Genomic DNA, 20,493 nt, shown 5'->3' on the forward strand with positions numbered 1-20,493 from the left:
AGGAATAAATGGATTCCCGATAGAAGGCAAGATGGCCCCTGTGGCCTCTTTGTTTCTATTGCTGTTAACCTTGTTTTTGAAAGTTCAGGGAAGCCCTGTTGGGTAGAAACACTATGCACGTCTCTGGGACTGCCTCCTGTAAGACTGACTGGAGCCTTCCCAGGGGTCTGTGTGTTTTGTGTACACCCTAGGGGTGGGGCCTGTGTGAATGGAGTTGGGAACTTGCATTCTCTGTTTTGGGTGTCTGGTTTGTGTGTGACACAATGAATGAGACAGCCCTGACTGAAATTGACACAAATGCAGTGTAGTGGGCTGAAAGGCTGGGTACTTATTATCCAATCCACATTCTTTGTTATGGGTGTCTGGGTGGAGAGAATGGCCTGAATGCCTGTGAGCCTGATTAGCTGCCTGCCTGGCTGCATGAATGCCCTTCTGCGTGATTGGCTGACTGAGCCTGGGTCAGCTAGAGTGAGTGGGGGACCGATTGCTATATCTGGGGACCTCTCGGTTAACAATTTGTTCAGTAGCTGAAGTTGTAACTGAAGCAAGAAGCTGTTCCTTGAAGCCCAGCTGGAGGAGTAGTCTGCTGCTGCGTTTCTTTGTGTGATCCAAAAGCTGCTGTGTTCTTCCAAGGACTGATCAAGAGACGACCTGTACAGGAGACCACTCCCTGAGCTACAAGGGACCATCGTACAAACTGCTACTCTTCTTCGAATTATCCTGGAAAACCAGTCCTGTGTGCCTGCTGTCGGGAGAAGTGGTCTTCGAAGTCCTGAAGTGGAGTGGCCGGACATCTCGAGTCGAAATCCATTGGTGTCGCCCAGGGTCCGGAGGTGTTACATGACTGCTGGAAGCCGTTGCTGTCTACTGCCCATAAGGAGTGGGGTGTGGGGGGTACCCTGGCCTGTGAAAGTTCCAAACTGCCTAAGAGCATTTCAAGGGACATCCTTGCCATCCCCACTGACCACTTTTTCCCCCAGAGTTGCTGAGTGCAGAGGAAGGTCTGTTGCAGTGCTTCTTGCCAGCAGAAGCTAATGAAGATGTCCCGAGGGTCCAGACTTGGTGAGGGTCCGAGGTACACTCTAGTGATTGAGTCCAGGTCGCCAAAAGCAGTCCAGAGGGCCATACTGCAGCTGTACCACCGAAGAACCGAAAGTCTGAAAACCGTGATATTCGAAACAAGACACCAAAAGTGACCTACACACCTTTCTCCGCCAGAAATAATCGAAGGTTCCCGGAGGTCTTATTCATCTGCCAAGCCTTTAAGGAGCCTTTAAGGAGCATCAGCAAGCTTCATCTTCACAGGACTTCTACAGTCTGAGAAATCGTCAACCAAAGGAGAGCACCGCGAAGAATAAAACTGCTGCACTACAGAAAGACTTTGGTTCCACTTTTCTTGTGGACTCGGCATCCCAGTGGCTCCTTCTTCCAGGGGGGAGAGGGGTTCCATCCGCTAAGGGAGAATCATCAAGTGAAGCCAAGAAACTCCAAGGCACCAAAGGTACTGTGACGAGGAAGAGCATATGCTAGACTCAGGGGTCCCAGAACCATTTAAAGAAAGCAGAAAGTTATTGAACACTATTGGACTGAGCTGTAAAAGTAACATTTCCATTACAGGTTGCCCAGGTGTGGGGGGGGGAGCTCACCCAGAATTGTCTGTCTAGCCTATAGAAAGCATTCTGCCACTGTTCACAACTAACATGCCTTCCCTATTCTTTGCCGTTATACTTCACTTCACCTGCCTATTTAAAACTGCCTGCAGTTAGTGCATCTTTTACCGATTTTAGTGTTGTGGTATTACTTAGTGCATCTATTTTCCTTTCTTTCAATAAGTATTCAAAATACAAAGTGTTATTATTTATATGTATATCTGGTAGTGGTAACAAACCTTTAATTTATATATAGAAGCTGTGTTATCGCCCAACATACTATGTGGATATTCCTTTGTTGGGGCTTTGGGGAAACACTGTACTTAAAAACCTGCCTGCATCACCTCCTGAAAGCTTAAGCCTGGCTGCTTGCCCATTCTACCACATTGAGAGCCTTGGCTGGGGTGTTTTGTGCCTTTACCCTACCATATAGGGGGCAGAAGTACAGATACCGCCCCTCCCCCGAGTCTTTACAAGCACCAACCCTGATCGCCCCCCCCCACTGTGAATGACTATTTAGCGTATGTGACTCGAGCGCTCTCCCTGACCATTCATTATGCGCATGGCTACTCGGCGCACCTGCCTCCTGGGTTAAAACAGACTGAGCCTTGTGCATATGTGTGGCCTTCTTGTCACCAGGGTTATCCTCCATGGCTGTATTTGATGCCAGCCTTCTGGACCTGGGGACTGGCTGGTAGGAATCCAAAGGTTTCCCTATTGCCTCCTTGTTTTCGCTTTTGAAACCGGGACTGTCCTGCTCTACCTTGGAGTCCAGTGCTTACCGGATGCCTCAGCCTTCACCCCATAGGCCCCACCCTCCGTTTTGACCATTAGTCGTAACGTGGTTTAAAAAGCTTGCAGGCTTCAACACCTGTCCTCATGATGATCCCGAGGGAGGCAATATTTACACACCCTATGTGTGCTGTAAGGGAGGCATGGTATCAAAAGTGAAGCGACACAGATTCAATGTTCAAAGGTGTTTATTGAACAATAAGGATTGTATAAACACCTACCTGGCCCTATATATAAGGATGGGAGCACGCTTGACCATCAAATAACGAACGCAGTCCTAGTAGTGTACATCAACAGAAAATGGCCTATACTAACAAAACCTATTGCCTCCACTTGCGCTATAATAACAAATGTTTTTGCAGGGAAAATGTACATGTAAAGAAAATAGTGTTCAGAATGATATATCGGGAGAGCTGAGCAACAGCATTTTTAGCACAGGACAAGGTGACCCACTCAGGCTTTAGAACACATGGGCTTCTTCGGCATGAGAATGCAGCTCAGGACACAATCCAGGCCTTTCCACAATAGTCTCTTTCCAAACAGTCTTTCTCGCAGGGTGCCTTGGAGGTGTACAAAAACAAACTTCCTTTTAAAAGTTCAACCACGTTACTTTTCTTCAGGATTCACAATTGACCATAACTTTTAGGATTCACAGTTAACAAAACTCAAGATTCTTTGTTCAGGTGGACCCCCTCTGTTGGGCTCCGACCTCACACTGGTCCCCCTCTGTCGGGCTCAGACCTTTCACAATTCTTTCGACTTCACCACAGGTCTGCCTCTGCCTGACTCGGACCGTCCCCTTTACAATTTTCCCTATCTAAGACTGCAAGGGTTTTGCCAATACATCTGCAGGACCACTTTGGTTTATAGTTCACTACATCTCCCAGAATGCAATGCTTCCTTTTATTCTTTCTGCTTTCAACTAATATTATCCACTTTTATCTCTGCCTGCTTCACCCCCTCACACGCCACTGGGTTTCTTTTCCCTTTATTTAACCAAGTGGCGCGGCACTAGCAGGCAACTCCTCAGGATCTGTAGATTGAGGTCAGGGCCTCACCGCCATCCCCTCTGACTTCCTGGGGACTGCATCCACCCCAGGGTAAGCAACACTGGCCAGGACTTGCTTGCTGGGAGCTGCCCTCCTTTGCTCCAGCTCCCTCGCCACGCTGCAAGTCTCTAGCCACACCGGGTCAGCGTTTCCGGCGTCCTGGTCTGCTTTGGCCCAGGTAGCAAGTGGGGCTGGGATTGAGAATGGATCACCTGCTGGACTCAGCCAGGCAGCCTCCCTTCAGTTCTCTCAATTGCTGCTTGCTGTTCTGCCAGGAACTCCACCTTTTTACACCTGTGCTCCTTTTAACAGGTTGCGGGTGAGAGTTCTGGGCTCTGCTGGCCTGACTTGCCTGACCCTCGTTAGTGGGACATTGATTTTTTCTAAAGTCAGTTGCCCTTACTTGTATCAGTTGTTCTTATGGGAAATCATCATCCTTCCTAGTCGCCTCTTCCTCATCCCAGTGTTAGATGGAAGTGGGGAGGGGGCGTTCTCTTTGATAAGTAGGCACTGTTCTCACCTCAGGGCTACAGTTGTGTGTATGATGGAAAAGGAGTGGTGTTCCTAACGTCCTCTGATGGGGGAGTATCACGGTAACAAATTAATGGGTGGTTGTTCCTGTCTTAGTAAATTATTTGGGGGGAAAGTCGGAAAGGGAAGGTTTGTTTTGGCCTTAGCTGTAGATTTCTTTATCTTACTTCCTTTAAAGGGCAAGTCAAGGGGCAAAACAGGGTCTGGATGACAATACCCTACAAAAGCCTCGTGACTTCCCCTTCCTCGCTTCTCGAGACGTGGAGATACCGTGTCTCGCCCAGGGTACCCTCCTTGATGCAACCCCAGATACCCCTACCCAGATGATCCTACCGCACTGGTCCACCCCCAGGGTCTGGAACCAAAGGCGATGGCTGTGCCCTGGCCACCTCAATAGAGGATTCTTGGGTTTACATGGGAGAATACCCCTAGGTTTCTCACATAGCCACATCCAAGGGAATTTGATTGTTACAGGAGGGGCAACGTTTAAAAAAAATATTTTCCACTGCTCCCACTACTGTCTGGGCCAAAAGGCCTGTAGATGTCTTAGACCACCGACCCTCTGGAAACAATTAATCTCTGGCGAGTAGTCTTAGTTGACTAATTTTCGGTAGCAGATGGTATAAATATTGTTGCTCGATCTCAAGCTTTAATATTAACAAGTATGAACTCTGCAAAATGTGACCAGCTCAAGGGTGGAAAATAAACAATCCAAGGACCTCGATGCGAGAAGGATCATGGGTACTACACACCTCACAATAGTGCTAGGATTACAGAAACGCCCTGTCGACAACTATTTTCGAGTTCGAAAAGAAATAATGTAATACTCGGCACCAAACACTAGAGGTCAGCCTAGGCAAAGCATGTGATTCTAAGCAGCTGCACAAGCCTCAAATACCTTTTCATATAAACAAAAGTATCAAATAAAGTATACTGCATGTTATGTGGGATTTACAAACCACTGCTCTGCCCTTTATAGAACCATTTGGCACTGTTGACCATCCCATATCACTAATTATGATTAATAGTGACAAATCCATGCAAATTGAAATCATGTGCCTAAAAATTAATTTTTCCATTAATTAAAAACTGACACTTCAAAACTGGAACCAGGGACTCCCATTTTCTCATTACATAATCTGCATACGCGTTTTCATCATTCTGTACCCTCTAGATTGGGGAATTGGCTAAATACAAACTTGGTGTAGCACCACATCCCCGCCTGAGAAGGTGATATTTTTCAAACATTGTTGTAACCTACATGACTGGCAACGTCTCACATATCCTTCAACTGTCTTCTTTTTTCCTCACAAAAGGTGCATGGAATAGCATTATTATATATATTTGTTTTTTATGAGTTTCTCCCTTTATAGACTGATTGGGCGATAAAGGAAATGAAAAGCGCCCTCGTCATATCGAGGTTACGAAGTGTTGTGTTGCTAGGAAATTCTTCCTGAACATCCCTGTACGCTTTATTCACTGATTCTGATGAACTTCCCAATGACCGGGAACCTCAACTAGCTGCTGCAGGTTTCAGACCGCTTTCAAAAGGCAGTCTGCCACACAAGATATGACTGCAAAAACCTGCATTCCAACCTTCCTTCCTTCCCTCCCTGCGCTTGGTTACTGAAGTCTTCCAGTATGGTCATCTACACCTACTGCATGAAGATTCGGTGTAAAACTAGACACACGTCGGCTTGGATTTATAGCCTTTTCAAAGGAGATGTTTTCTCAATTTTCAGTACACAATCCAGATCCTCGATTGGTCAAATATGTATCTAGTCAGGGGCATCTTTCAGCCATTACAGCTTATCGAAAATAAGTAGCTCTCGTCATTTACAGTATCAGCCATACAGGACTTAACCAGGGAAATGGACACAGTCCTATCCAAACTCATGGTGGCTTCTTCTGAAGCAATGCATAAAAGTGAGTTGATTTTCTTTCATAAAAGGTAGCTTTGCTAGTTGCTATAATATTTGCCTGAAGAGTGAGAAATTCAGGCTCTTTCGACCAATGTACTTTTCAAGGTCTAATATAAAATAAGGCGAAGCATACACTAATGGACTTTTTGCAGAGGGCAGTTTCATAGTTTCACTTGAGAGCGGGAGTCTTCTGGTAGACTTCATGAACCGATTGTTGCCAGCTGAACAGGGCCTTCATACTGGTTTACTCTGACCAGATGAAAGAGTGGAGAAGGTCAAGTTAGCCGTTGGTTTTCTGTCCTCCTGGCGTACTCCTGGCAACAGAAATTGTTTCACAACAAGTGAATACAAGACATGATGTGGCATGTATCAGGCTACGTTACTAGAGGGCTAAGGAAGCGTTACCAGGTTATTCTAGAGCACCCTCTCCTAATGACAAGGCAGCAATGGCAGCTTTTTGGTCAGAAGCTATGTTCGTGAAGATTTGCAGGAGAGCAATATGCATATTTTATTCGGACAATACCTGGATGTTTTCAAAAAAACGTTATTGGTATCTTGATGAAACATAAGCAGGAAAACAAAACACTCAAACCAAAAACATATCCCCCTCCACCCCAATCCTGTGAGTGTGCCTGGGTAGAAGATTCATAACTATGATGTTGAGTTAATGCCCCAATATTCGTAGCTTCCGCTGGCAGTATGGTTCTCTATAGTCATTGTGTGAAAGACAGTACTGCCTCTCATTTCATCATTGCTTTTGTTTGCTTGCATCTTGTACGTGACCGACACCAGGGAGACAAAGTTCCATACCTTGGATAACCAGTAGTGTTCGTGCGAGGGGGTCAGGTGATTTCCATTTCTGTTTGATTACTAGGAACGCAGCCAGACCAAGGATTACATAAGCTTTACACTTGGATTTTGACCATGGGACATCTGTGTATTCCCTCAGATCTAACCTGCTTTCTTTGGCTCCCCTCACGAATGGGTTCCGAATATATTAGTTTATTAAGCTCCAGAATGCAGGCAGTTTCGGACACTCCCACCAGACATGCAGCCAGTTCCCTGCAGTCCCAAAAACCATTCTGGGAGTTGGTGGTGAACATTTGATTTAGGCATTCAGGGGTGTAGTGCCCTTTGGTCATATGCTTGTACGAGCACTTCCTAATTTGTGAAGATCGTGTGAGTTTACGACGATCTACCCAGAGAAGTTGCCACTCGTCCTCTAAAATCAGGGTTCCAAGTGTTCCGTCCTATTTAAGTTTGTGTGTGTTCGTTGAGGGGGGTGAGGGGGAGAGGGAGGGAGTCTACTGCTAGCAATTTATAAATGGTGGAGATACAATTCTTGACCCCGGATCCGAAACCAAGAATTTTTTTAATGCATTGAGCGGGCACGTGGCTGCCTGCATATTGGGGGAGCCATCAGCCAGTGCCACACATAGAAGTGCTGCCACCGATGGGCCTCATTTAGGCCCAGCTCTATCTTGCAATGTTCGAACGATTTTAGTTCATCCCTTGGAACATGTCGCTCAGTTTTTCTCACCCCCTCCTGTTTCCAAGAGGGGAATGAACCTTTTTCAAGATCGGGTGTGAATTGCAGATTACTGAATATCTGGGTAAATGGGGAGGGGAAGGAGGTGAATTGGTAGCATCGGATCGCTTTGTTCCATGAGTTTTTTTTTTACTATTTTGTAATCGTGCTTTTGTGAATGTTAGGTCGGTCGGTTTTGGGCAGCCAAAGGGCTTCCACTATGGAGGGCCCCACAACCGCTTGTTCTATTTGGACCCATCTTTTGTCTGCATTATGGGAGAACCAGTCATTAATGAGAGTTGGGCTGCGTGGTAATAACTTTGAAAGATTGTGAGGCCTAGCCCACCCCTTCCTGTGGAGACCGTCAGACTTTAGGGCAATGCTCAGGGGTTTATTGTTCCATATGAAGGTGATCATCTTGTACATAGTATTAAAAAAGGATTGCGGGACCGCGATTGGGAGTGCCTGATAGAAGTATAGGATTTTTGGTAATGCCACCATCTTTGAGTTTATCCGGCCAAGCCATGAGACCGAAAGTGGACCCCAGGTCCAGAGCTGTTTTATTGTCTCCAGCACTGGTGTGCAATTAGCGCTATAGAGCTCCACCAGATTCCGCGTTAAAGTAATCCCCAGTAATCTGATGCCACTATGGACCCATCTAAAGCTTGTGTCCGCATTAGCTTGCTTCAGTCCCTCTCCCTCATATGACACATTTAGGATTCATTTATTTTCATTTTTAGCCCTGCTACTGTCACAAATGGGTCCAGTTACCGCTGGGAGCCAATCCTCTGGGATAGGAATATTTTATAGTCGGCCCCCGAATGTGATGCCTTCTGTCGATCTCATTTTAGCCAGGTGTTCTAGGTGTATGGCATATAGCAGTGGCGATAGGGGACATCCGTGCTTAGTTCCTCTGCTCAGCGGGACAAATTGTGACAGATGATCATTTATGGATAGCCTTACCCGCAGGGTTTTGTAGTTTGCCTGGATTTTGCTCATGAATGCAGGTTCAAACCCCATCCTACCCACAGCCTCGAATAGAAAAGACCACTCAACCCTGTTGAATGCTTTTTCTGCGTCTAGAGAGAACCACTGGGACCCTTTTTCAGAGCTGCTTTTTCTATAAGCTGACATGCCCTCTGTATGTGTCGTGTGTCTGCCGTAGAGCGATAAACCCTGCATGGTCCAGATATATTAGCTTCGGCAAGATGGACTCCAGCCCATTTGCTAGGATTTTGTGTAGATTTTGCCATCAAGAATGAGAGCAATCGGGCGTTAAGACCCGGAGCACGTTGGGTCTTTATTTGGTTTAGGGAAGAGGACCAGTTTGACCTCCTCCATTGTCTGGGCCATGCGTCCATCCTACCAAAGGAGTTGTATAGATTGGTCATATGGGGGGCCAATACTGACTGAATATCGCAGGGAAACCGTCAAGGCCTGGGGATCTTTTGGGGGAGATTTCTGATTCCGTGTTGCACTTCCTCGACCGTTATGTCTGTCTCCAGGGCTTCCTGCTCTTCCAAGGAGAACCTGGGGAGCGAAACCAATTGCGAAAATGTGTTTTGTAGTACTTGCGACGGATGGTCCGATAGAGCGAGCAGTGGCAAGCGGAAAACCACATTTATATGTCCGGTGGGGGGAGGGGGGGTTCCGGGGATTGTATTAGTTACCCGAACACCTTTGGGGTCCCTGATTGCTTGGATCATTTGTGCAGCTGCCGTTTGTTTAATTTGTATTGCTAGGAGGAGGTGATCCGCTTTATTCGCTTTTATGTACTACCATTGCCGTGTCCTGAGCAGGCTCTTCTCTGCCCTTCTTGAGTGGAGAAGCTCAAGTTTACTCTTATATCACCTATATTGCTTAGTTTTACCCCCAAGTTGGTTTCACATTTTTTCAATTCTGCCTGCAGCTATTGTTCCAGTTCTGTCTCTAGAGCCCTCCTTTGCTTGTGCTGACTGGCCACCATTGCAATCGGGACTCTCCTAGATGTTGCTTTAAAGGCATCCCATACCATGGTGGCCCCCCCTCCCCCACCCTCTGAGAGGAGTTTAGAGTAAAGAATTCTCTAATTTTCAGTTTCAGCTCTTCCGGCATCACCTGGTCCATGAGTATACCATTTTGAAAGCTCCATTTCCAGAACCCTGTTGGTGATTGCCTAACCTCTATTGTTACTGTGAGGGGGGCATGATCCGAAATTGTTAGTGTGGATTTCTAACTGAGTGATTTTCCCCATCCGTGTTGCTGATACCAAATAGTCTATCCTGGAAAAGGAGTTATCTACATGTGAATAAAATGTGTAACCCCCCCTCCCCCCCCCCCCCGCAACGCCACCCACACAACTGTCAAAGTTAATAGTCCCATTTTTTCTTTAAGTACTGGGGGGGTGGTTGACCATATGTTTTTGAGCGCCTATCTTTCTGGGGGTCCCAAGCCATCTTGAAGTTCCCCATCACCAGGGACTCCCCTTCGGCGAAGGACTCCAGTTCCGTAAGAGTGGATCTAAGGAAACCATCTTAACCCGTGTTGGGGGCGTAAATGGACGCCACAGTGAATGTGATGTCCCCCGCCTTAAAGGTTACAAACGGGTACCTCCCTCCCTTCCTTTGTCTGCCTGTGTGGTCTGTATCTGCACCTCAAACCCCCTGCGCAAAGCAATTACCCATGCTACTTTCCCTTAGGCATTTGCATGGAATATTGGCAGATAATGTCTCAATTTAAATTTCAGTCTGTCCTGTTTCCTAATGTGCGTTTCCTGCAAAGCTAAAAGGTATGGCTGTTGCATTTTTTTCTATTGAATGTGACCGGTTCCGCTTGACTGGCTGCGTGGAGGATTGCTTCTTTTTGGGGATATCTTGCTAATGCAACCAGTACTTCCTTTGGTCGCGTGCCTAGTTCGTCATTTGGGGCCTGTCCTGTGGATCCTGTCAAATGGGATTTCCCCTGTATCTTCATCCTCCAAGAGGTCTGAGAATATCTGGAGGTCTGTGGCTTTTAAGTTGGTGTCTACTATTGCCTCCGGGAGGTTCATAATACATATATTCGATCTTCGAGACCAGTTTTCCAGATCCTCTCATTGAAGTTCCACATTATGGGAAACCCTTGCGAGGTCTTCCAGGGCTTCATCGATTTTGCGGGTGTCCTCTACGACCTCCTGGAGCACCCTTTCTGCAGTACCTGTTCTTTCCTCCAGGGCTGTGACATCCCCCGCAGGTCTGTAATGGATTGCTTCAACTCCCCCCCATAAATGTCTCGAATTGCATTTGGAACCTTGTCGCCAATTTGTCCTGTTATTCTTGAAAATATGCTTCAATATCTGCCTTTGAGGCGGCCATTGTGGGGTTGCGGGGAGCACCTGCTTCGCTTTCCAGGCTGTTTGGGAGCTCCTGCACTGTGCCCAGGTGCGCGTTGGGGGTCAGATTCTTTTGCCCAGCACCGCTGGATGGGAGCCTTCATGGCTCGATGTAATTTGTTGTTTTAAAAAAAACTTTTTTTAACCTGGTGTATTCTTTCCCTTAGCGCCCAATATCTGGTTAGCCCCCCCTGATGTAGGCCAGAGGCCAAGGACGCCCAGTGAAAAGGTGGCGTACTGCACCTGCTTCCACACACTGCTTTGCCTTTGTCTGATGGTGCCCGCCACCGATGCCCCGCTGCACTCCCTTGTGGTCTTTAATGGTTCCCTATCCAGGAGGGTCCCCTTTTGTCCCGGAAGGCTAGCCAGTCTTGTCTGGACCGGGTCTACCCTTTGTCCATGCTGTGTTCACTCCCTCCGTTCACTGCCTTCCTTTGTTCTCACACTGCAACACCCTGGGGGGCTGAGGCTACCAGCCCTGTCTGGGGGAGGCTTGTAGGCTCTGTGAGGACTAGCGTTGTTAGAAGAGGATCCCTGACCGTCGGCAATGGCTCCCCTTCCCTGCGTGCCGAGTATTTGGTTTAATTATGCGAGGGTGTGATTGGGCCTCTCGCCTCTTCTCTTGGCCATCAGCGTCCCTGCAGGAGTGTGGACAGGGATGGGAGAGGACCACCCGCTCTTCCTCAGGTCTACTTTGATCTGCTGCTCTTCCCGCAGTGCCCCTCTCTCCCGGCAGCATGTGCATCCCCTGGGCCGTTCGACCAGGGCAGCCAGCCGATATCGCGCCTATGGGACACCGACTCTGCCACTTCTCTTCAGGGGCAGCTCTGCACCCAGCAGGCTGCCTTCGGGTTTTTCCATTCGGCGACCACCGCGGCCCCAGGAGGGACGTCTCATGTGGTCTTATCCCAGCTTGGCGGGTCTCTTCTCTCACTGGGTGCTTCCGACTCCCGGGACCTCAGCAGGTGCTTCTGTATGATCTTTATGTGCAGAGATGCAGCATTGTCTCGTAATTGGCCCAGCCGAATATTGTTGACCTTAGCCCGGACAGCGCTCGACACGCTCACGTCTTTACCTCTTGGCCGCCATCTTGGAATCCCCTCCCTGGATGGTCTTATGTTCTTAGATCGCCAGTTTTTTTTGTTTGCAGTTTTATGCAGATATTCTTTTCTTTGGGGGAGGGGGGTCTCCTCTCCCAATCCCCCTCTTCCCTATTTAGTCCCTATTCCTTCCCCAAACCCCCATTATATTTTTCGAGTTCATTTTTTCAGCTGAAAATATTCAGCAAAAAACCCTGTGAATAAAAGCCTGGCGATGTACCATCGTACCACCTGGATTGGAAAAATGTATTCGTGGATTGGTTATCTTTCAGGAATCATTTTGGTAGCCATATCTTTTTTTTTTATATAAATATCTTCTAGGGAATATTACTTCAGAATCTATTCAAGAGTTTATGAATCTGGGAGGATTCCGTGCTGGGAAAGGATACTTATCTGAAAAATAGTTCTCAGCAGGGGTATTCTCAAAAGCTATAAGGAGCACCCTCCCTGTTTGGAGGTATGGGTGCACTACTAAGACAAGAAAAGAATCCAAAATACCTTTCTACCTGCCAAGCATTATGAATTGTGCACATCTCACTGTAGTTTCAATTTGGGGACAATATGCTTGCTGGAAAGGTTACTGGTGGTAACTTTTCAACATTGTTCTAGTTCGATTAGTAACTTTTCAATATACAATAGGGAGTGGGAACATAAACAGTAAAACGTGTGACCCACATATAGAATAAGGAGGAAGCACCAAATCTAGAATGGGGATCAAGAACTACACATAGGAGCAAAGCCCTCATATAGTACAACGTAGAACAATCACACACAGGAGCAAAGACCACAAACAGTTCATACCAAGTCCTCACAGGAATGTGTATGCCTTTTTAGACGGATGATTGCATCCTTCTATAGCAGGCATGCAGTCATTGGAGGGCCTCACAAAGACGGAGAAATGGAGACTACCCCATGTATTTCCTTCTACATAAAAAGTGGGGGGCACACCCTATTTTAGATCTCCTGCACTTGAGCAAGTGTGCAACAAAATGATTGTGTTTTTAAGGTGGTAACACTGTAGTCAACCATGCCAGTGCTGTAGAAAGACTAGCACTATGGAACTCCTGGCTGTGTATATTCTCATGTCTTCAAGAGGCTGCCACATATGTGTTCAATGGTGAAAGGAGACCACCACCAATTCAACATTCTTCCCTTCAGCTTGAAATTGATACAGTGAGTTGTTGGTCTAAGTGCCTGGTAGTAGTGGTGGTGGTACACTTACAGCTTCATGTATACTTAACTGGGCAAGACGAGCAGAACATATCAGGCAGCCATGACCTTGCTACATGCTTTGGGATTTCCATCATTTGTCTGCTGGGCCAACAAGTCTGATTCTCTTTCCCCACAGGTGGATGAGATGGGGCTGGAGGTGAGAGATATCGAGCTGGTGATGGCCCAAGCCAACGTGTCGCGTCCAAAGGCAGTGCGAGCTCTAAGGCACAACAACAACGATATTGTCAATGCTATCATGGTAAGTGTCAGTAGGACCAAGAATCCTGTTCACTTCCTATGGGGTGTTGATGTACCAGGTGCTCCATCAACAAAGGGTGGGCTGTCATGTCAGATAAACTGGGCACATCAGTGTGTGAGAGCACAAGGCATTTGACGCTTGAGTCCGAGCTCTTCTATTCTGCACTCCATGCACAGGACACATCTAACATGTAGCTAGGAAAAAAAAGCAAGCATGCACAATTTGCTACCCAAATTAACGATGCAACACACGCACAGCTCCCAGTCAATAGAACACATTTAACACAAGCACGGACCCTAGGCACTCTCAGAACTCAACTTTCATTATAGATCTACCTTATGTAAAGTAATGAATGTACAGATACTTTATACACAAAACCTTGTCCCATAGAGGACACATCTGCCACTCATTCACAGCACTACACGGACATGCCAAATGTCTTCTATATCCAGCAGTGTGTCCCTAGTACAAATGGACCTGACACACTGGACAGATCTCTTCATACAACTCCACCAAAAGAGTAAATAATAATTCTCCAGCCTCTGGTCTGCCATGGATTCACATGCTCATGAACAATCCCCGTCGTTTGACTGGGAATCCTCTGTAAAAAGAAAGCAGTCTTGCTTTAAAGCTTAAAAACTGCATTTCTCCTACTAACCTATCGCTGACGTCTAGGTCCAAACGCCCCACCCCCAGTGGCCATCTTCAGATTTTTACTGCACGCTTCTTTTCTGGGAGTCCTCTTTAGTTGCTCCACGAGCAACAGTCCGTTTTGACTGACTGCTAATCGGTGCAGACAAACGGGACCCTTTGCCAGTGAAGATTGCACCGCTAGACTGACAGATCGTTGTGTCAAGTTGAAAGGGGCCAGTCCAGGCCTACTTCGCCATGTCCGAAGAAGGCAAGAGGAACCTGTTCAAGCTCTGCGCCAGATGTGGTTTGAGGAATATCTACGTGGAAAACAGGCACGCAAAGTGCTTTTACTGTCTATCTCCCGAGCACAACGAGGACTGATGTGAAATCTGCCAGGACCATTACCACAAGTTGGTGGCTTGGCTGAAGGAGGAAAGGGCCACCAGCATGACTCCCAGGGGCACACAGGCGGCATCCAGGTCAGAACGATCCTTGGAATGTTCTCCCTCTGGGAAGAGGTCGAGATCCGCCGAGTATGCTCCTTCACATGAGAGCCACCTAACGCAAAAATACCTGAAGTCTAAACAGTTCAGGATGGTCATATTGCAGCAAGTGCTTTCCCAACTATTTTCACGTGTCCATACACCCTAAACCTCACAATTATTTGTGGTTCTAGGACGTCGTTATCAGTTCAAGTCTCTACCCTTTGCCATGAAGTCGGCTCTGAGGGTGTTCACAAAGTGCCTAGCGCCGGTAGCAGGCGACTTGCGCCTCAAGGGCATACACGTTTATCAATACCTGGAGGACTGGCTCATCCGGTCCCCCTCTCAAGCCTTGGAGGTGCAGCACACCGAGACTATACGCCTCCTGACTGAGCTTGGTTTTTCCATCAATTATCCGAAATCCTGCATAGTGCCATCGCAGAATGCACTTTTCCTGGGAGCTGTCTCGACACAGTGGCATCTCTGGCATTCCCCTCAGAGTAGATAGTGGCAGCCATATTGGGGAAGGTACGCCGACTGACCGCGACAGAGGTGTGCAACATCAAATCGCTTCTGGGTATGTCGTCCTGCATTTACCGGATTCTGTTCTGCAGGCTGCAGATGAGACCACTACCAGTGTTCCGGGACACCTCAACCAGGAGTTCAGGCAATCCATTAGTTGTTTCTGAGTACACTAGCACCTCTCTCAAAGAGCCCTGTATCGAGTCCCCTCCTCCCCCTGTTTTCAGTCAGTGGTCACCACAGATGCCTCTCGACAGGTGGGGGGGGGGGGGCCACACCCGACAGTCTCATGCCAGAGGGATCTGACTTCTGGAGGAGAAGGCTCTGCACATCAATGTCCTGTAGCTGAGGGCTGTGTTTTGGGCACTAAAGTCTTTCCTACCTCTCCTGCAGGGACAAGTGGTAAGGATCTTCACAGACAACGCCACCACTAGGTTCTGCATCCGGAAACAGGGCGGCACTCGCTCCCCTGCACTCTCCATGGAGGCACAGGCACTGTGGTACTGGGCCATTCTTCAAGGCATGTTTCTTATCCCATTTCACCTGGCGGGCATCAAGAACACTATCGGGGACTCCCTCAGCAGTGAGCTGCGTTCATGCCACGAATGGGAACTCCAGCAAACACAGACGTCACGTCTTTTCTGCATGTGCAGCTGCCCCCGGATCGGCCTCTTTGCCATGGCAATGAATTCAAAATGCCAGATGTTTGGCAGCAAATTCCCCCAACTGGTGAGACTGGGAGATGCGTATTCATTCAAATGGGAGGGCCTCTTCTTCCTCTACACTTTTCCCCCCGATACCACTGCCGTTACATGTGATCAACACATTCAAACATTGCCACAGCAAGATGATTCTCGCCAGATCTGGTACCCAGAGCTTTTCCGAATGCGATAGCACCGGCCACCAGGCTGCCTCCTCTTCCTGACCTCATTTCCAGAGGAGGAGGAACAAATATTGCACAACGATCCAGCATCACTGAACCTCACGACTTGGCTCCTGCAGCCCTAGAATTTGGACACTTGCATTCCCCTGGAATGCAGGAAGGTCCTGGCCAAGGCTAGAGCATCCTCTATGCCTTCATGTTACAGTCATAATTGGAAACTGTTCACTATGTGGTGTAGGACTCAAGGGATCGCACCTCTAAGCGTCACAGCTCCACAACTCCTGCCAAGGCTGGTCTGGCCCACGCATCCATCAAGGTGGTAATTTCCCCGATACACAAAATCATCGGGCAGACCCTCTCTGTGGTCTCCACAGACTCGTCAAGGAATTTCTGAAAGGCCTCTTCAGGACATTTCCGCCTGTCAAGGCTACTGCTCTGGCTTGGGAGCTCAATGTAGTTCTTACTAAGCTCATGGGACCTCCATTCGAGCCTTGCATCAGGCCCCTCTGAAGTTCCTCTCATGGAAGATGGCTTTTCTGGTGGCCAACACCTCGCCCAGACGGTTCGGGGAGATTCAGGCTCTATCCTGCGAGCGCCCATACTAATCCTTCCATGCTACGAGGGTGGCATTAAAGACCCACCCCCTCCTTCATGCCAAAGTTTCCTTCTTAATTCCATCTCGGCAAACCCTTGGTACTGGTAGTTTTTTTTCCGGACCCTTCTTCACCTGCTGAAAGGTCGCTGCATACGCTGGACGTTACGAATGCTTTGAAGTTCTATATAGCACGCATGAAGGCTTTTCGGAAGACATCTTAACTCTTTTTACATTTTGGACCTGTGAACCATGGGAAGACGCTAAGGCTTCCATATCCAGGTGGTTCTCCGGCTGCATCATGCATGGTCATCAGCTGGCCAACAGACCTCTTCAAGGCTGACCGAGAGCCCACTCTGCCAGAGCTATCACTGCTACTATGGCTTTCCTCTCTGGTGTTCCCCTGCTGGACATTTGCAGAGCTGCTACGTGGTGGTCGACGTATAACTTCACGAAATTCTACTGTGCAGACAGGGATTGCAGGGAGGCGTCCAGAGTCGGCTGGGCAACCTGTTTGAGGTGAGTGTGTTCCAGGCGTAAGTGATTGCCACCTCCTGTGGTTGTGTTTTCTGTATTGCTATGTATTTGTATTCATGAGCATGTGAATCCACTCCAGACCCCATGCTGGAGAAGGAACAAGTTACTTACCTGTAACTGTTGATCTCCAGCATGGGTCTGGCATGGATTCAAATGCAAACTCTCCATCCTTCCCCGCTGTGGTTCTTCTTGGTTCATACTGTCACTTCACGTGCTACCAAATATGAAGATGGCCACTGGGGGTGGGACTTAGGGAGACAATCATCATTGGATGGGTGCAGTATGACCCAGACATCAGTGATTGGTTAGTAGGAGAGAGACTGTTTTTAAGCTTTAAAGCAAGACTGCTTTCTTTTTACAGAGGATTCCCAGTCTAATGACTGGGAATGTTCATGAGAATGTGAATCCATGCCAGGCGGATGCTGGAGAACAAAAGTTACAGGTAAGTAACTTGTTCCTTCACACACACCATAATCTATGGGACAATTATCCTTTCATACACAGTTCCCAACCAAGGGCATACATTTAGCAAATTTATTTTATTTAAATTTGTACAGCACTGGCCCTACCTAGAGGGCCTTGGAGCAGCTTACAAAGGTGAAAGGGGGAGGTCAAAAAAAGTTACTATGTTTTCAGAAAAAGATAGGAAGATCAGGGTAGAAAAGGGTAGCAGGGTAGATAGTCTGGCTGGATTAGGTGTGGGGAGAGGTACGTTTTTAAGATTTTACAGGTGGTGAAGTATGGTTAATGGTTGGAAAACAAGCTTAATCAGAAATGCTCAGACATGCTAGAGGTGAAGCATGCAACATTCAGTCTCAACCATACAAAGTACTCGTTCTACTTGATTGCTCTTCCTATACACAGAACACATCACCTCTTATGCACAGCACTCCAGCCATGGGGGACATTGGTCTTTGCAGAGCACTCCACCAACAGAAACCAATCCAGAGACCAGTCCCAACCCATGAGACAAAAGTCGCTGTTCAATTGCCACTGCTTTCACTTTTTTGCTGTACTGCTCTTCATGCTTTTACGTTCGACCCACACTTAACCACTGTGTCATACAAAACACACACCCCTACCAGATATGATACACAAAGCTGATCTCCCAAAGATATGGACTGCATTGTAACATTTCTTCCACAACACCCACCCCTCTCTCCTTCTAGTAGGTGGCTGTGCGCAAACCTAAGATGCTCGCGTGGCTCTATCATGCTTCACCCTAGACAGCCCTTAATCCCTCCATTACTTAGATTTTAGGTATTTTCAAACAGGATTGTATCCACAATTTAAACTTCCATTTCTAAATGTTTTCCTTTCTGTTCTTGCAGGAGTTGACTATGTAGCCGTGGAAGAGAAGCCTGGCACCTCCTTATCTCTGTATAGATGCACAGTATTCATATCACAGCCAGAGCCGCTCTTATTACATATTCTAGAATTGCAAATGTTCCTTCTAGTTTGCGTCTATTATGCTGCTAAATAAAATCCTGTCGGATCTATCCCACCCTGCCAGTCTGACGAGTTTTCTTTCCCTTCCCTGTAAGAGTAAATTACATGGGAAGGAGGTCTATGCAATAACTGCAAAATCCCAACTATGTACAGTTTCCAACCTACAGGGTCCAGCACATAAATGCACAAGATGTGCAGCTCCTCACAGGAACCAGCACAGGTAAGCATAGTATGCTTAACTCCTTGCAGGACCAAACACTGGTAAGCATATTATGTTATTTTTGAGCACGGACCTAGCAACAGAGCACTTTATAATCATCGGGGGAAGAACACGGTGAGGTAAGTGGGGAGCTAACAATAAGAGAACGGGCAAGTGGCAGCAAGGGATCTACAAGTAACTAGAGGATCAAACCGAGTATCAGATCTGAGTCTCAGGTAGGGTGGGTAGTAGAGGGTTTGTGGGTCTAGGCATTGAGGAAGGATTCATTCCTTGAAGAGGAAGGTCCTGAGCTCTTTCATGAACTGTAGAAGCGATTAGGAGACGATGTTGTCTGGTAGGCAGTTCCAGTGTCTTGGGCCATAGACCGAGATGGCTTGCCTTGTGGTTCTTTCCTTCCTGCACCGGCCAAGTTCAAGTCTGCACATGTCCTTATTCTGGTGGATCACAGACTTCCTTAGTTGCTGAGTTTCTCAGGGAGGTATCTTGGGGACTTCAGGGTGACAGCGTTATAGATGATGCAACAGGATTTGAGGATGAAACAAGCTTTCAGCGGGAGCCAGTGAAGATCTGGGTGATATGGTCAAATATGCAGAGTCTTTCAATTAGTTCTGCATGCAGGGCACATCTTAGGGGTGCCAGGATAGTCGCTAGAAGGGCATTGCCACCATGCAGGTGGGTGAGGACCAAAGATTGGACAGCGAATCTGAAGTTGGTTTACGAGTTGAAGGGCTTGTTTTTCTGCAGGAGAGAAAGTTGATTCAAAGCCTTTTGTGTCTTCCTTGCTATGTGCTGTATGAAGGTGAGGTGTCTGTCGATGTTGAACCTAAGGGACTTGGTGCAGGTAGCCAGCTGGGGTGTGAAGCCCTTGAGGTTCATAGCAGAGATCCAGGTCTAAATGCCAGGCTGTTCAGTGTTTGTCAGCAGTAGGAATAGGAAGGGTTGAGCTTCAGGTAAGCACTGGACATCCACAACTGGATCAATGGGAGGCAGGCCTTGTGCGTGTGGCGTGATGAGGGTTCCAAGCAGTTCCATGTAAAGATTGAAGGTAATGGGGTATAGGCTGGGTCCTTGCCGGACTGCACAGGTGATTGGTAGAGTTGGTGATCTGGATGAATGCCTATATGCACACGGTTGGAGATTAGCAAGGTAGGATTTTGAGCCAACTGAGGACTATTTTGCTAATCCCCATGCGATGATGTAGATTATCACTCCCCATGCGATGATGTAGATTATCACTGAGTGTCTGGTGGTTTACTGTGTCGAATCCTGCTGAGAGGTCAAGAAGAACCAGGAGGCAAGGCTGACCATCAAGGATTTTAAGGGCAACATCAATCACTTTGATGGTAGCTGTTTCTGTGCTGCATCTGGGACTGAAGCCAGATTAGTAGGACTGAACGAACATATTGGCTTTGTGTTGGAGGAATTGCGTGGCTACTGCTTTCTCAAGAATGTTTCATAGGAAAGGAAGATGGGTGGTGGGGCATGAGTTGCTGAGGTCATCAGGAAGTGGTGTCAGTTTTTTACTTTTGCTTGGCGGACACAATTGAACAGTTACCCAACAGCAGACTTTACATTCATTGGGATACAAATCCGGGGTAGCTCCTTAAGTAGTTTACGAGAGTTTGAGCATACACCATTAACATTGAGCAGCGGTTTTGGCCGGATACAGAACTCAGACCTGAGCCCCAACTTGTAGACAATACTGTTGAACTGGTTAGTTAGTTTGTAGTCCTGCTAGGTAAAACCAGTTTTCACACCAGATGTCTTTCAGCCTGGACGTGCCA

The 20,493-nt window shown here is 47.5% G+C and overlaps 1 protein-coding gene across 1 annotated transcript in view; it reads left to right on the forward strand.

Annotated features, from left to right (window-relative positions):
* LOC138567529 (uncharacterized) overlaps positions 1 to 18,544 on the forward strand; it is a 437,945-nt gene extending 419,401 nt beyond the window's left edge. Inside the window, exons 8-9 of the mRNA XM_069645810.1 lie at positions 13,269 to 13,391; positions 18,372 to 18,544. Of these exons, the coding sequence (XP_069501911.1) occupies positions 13,269 to 13,391; positions 18,372 to 18,386 (138 nt within the window). The 3' untranslated portion in view covers positions 18,387 to 18,544. The remainder of the gene's footprint in view (positions 1 to 13,268; positions 13,392 to 18,371) is intronic.
* The last annotated feature ends 1,949 nt before the right edge of the window (positions 18,545 to 20,493 follow it).

Source organism: Ambystoma mexicanum, chromosome 2p (assembly GCF_040938575.1).
Source record: "Ambystoma mexicanum isolate Mex_15411 chromosome 2p, UKY_AmexF1_1, whole genome shotgun sequence".
NCBI classification, from domain to species: Eukaryota; Metazoa; Chordata; class Amphibia; order Caudata; family Ambystomatidae; genus Ambystoma; species Ambystoma mexicanum.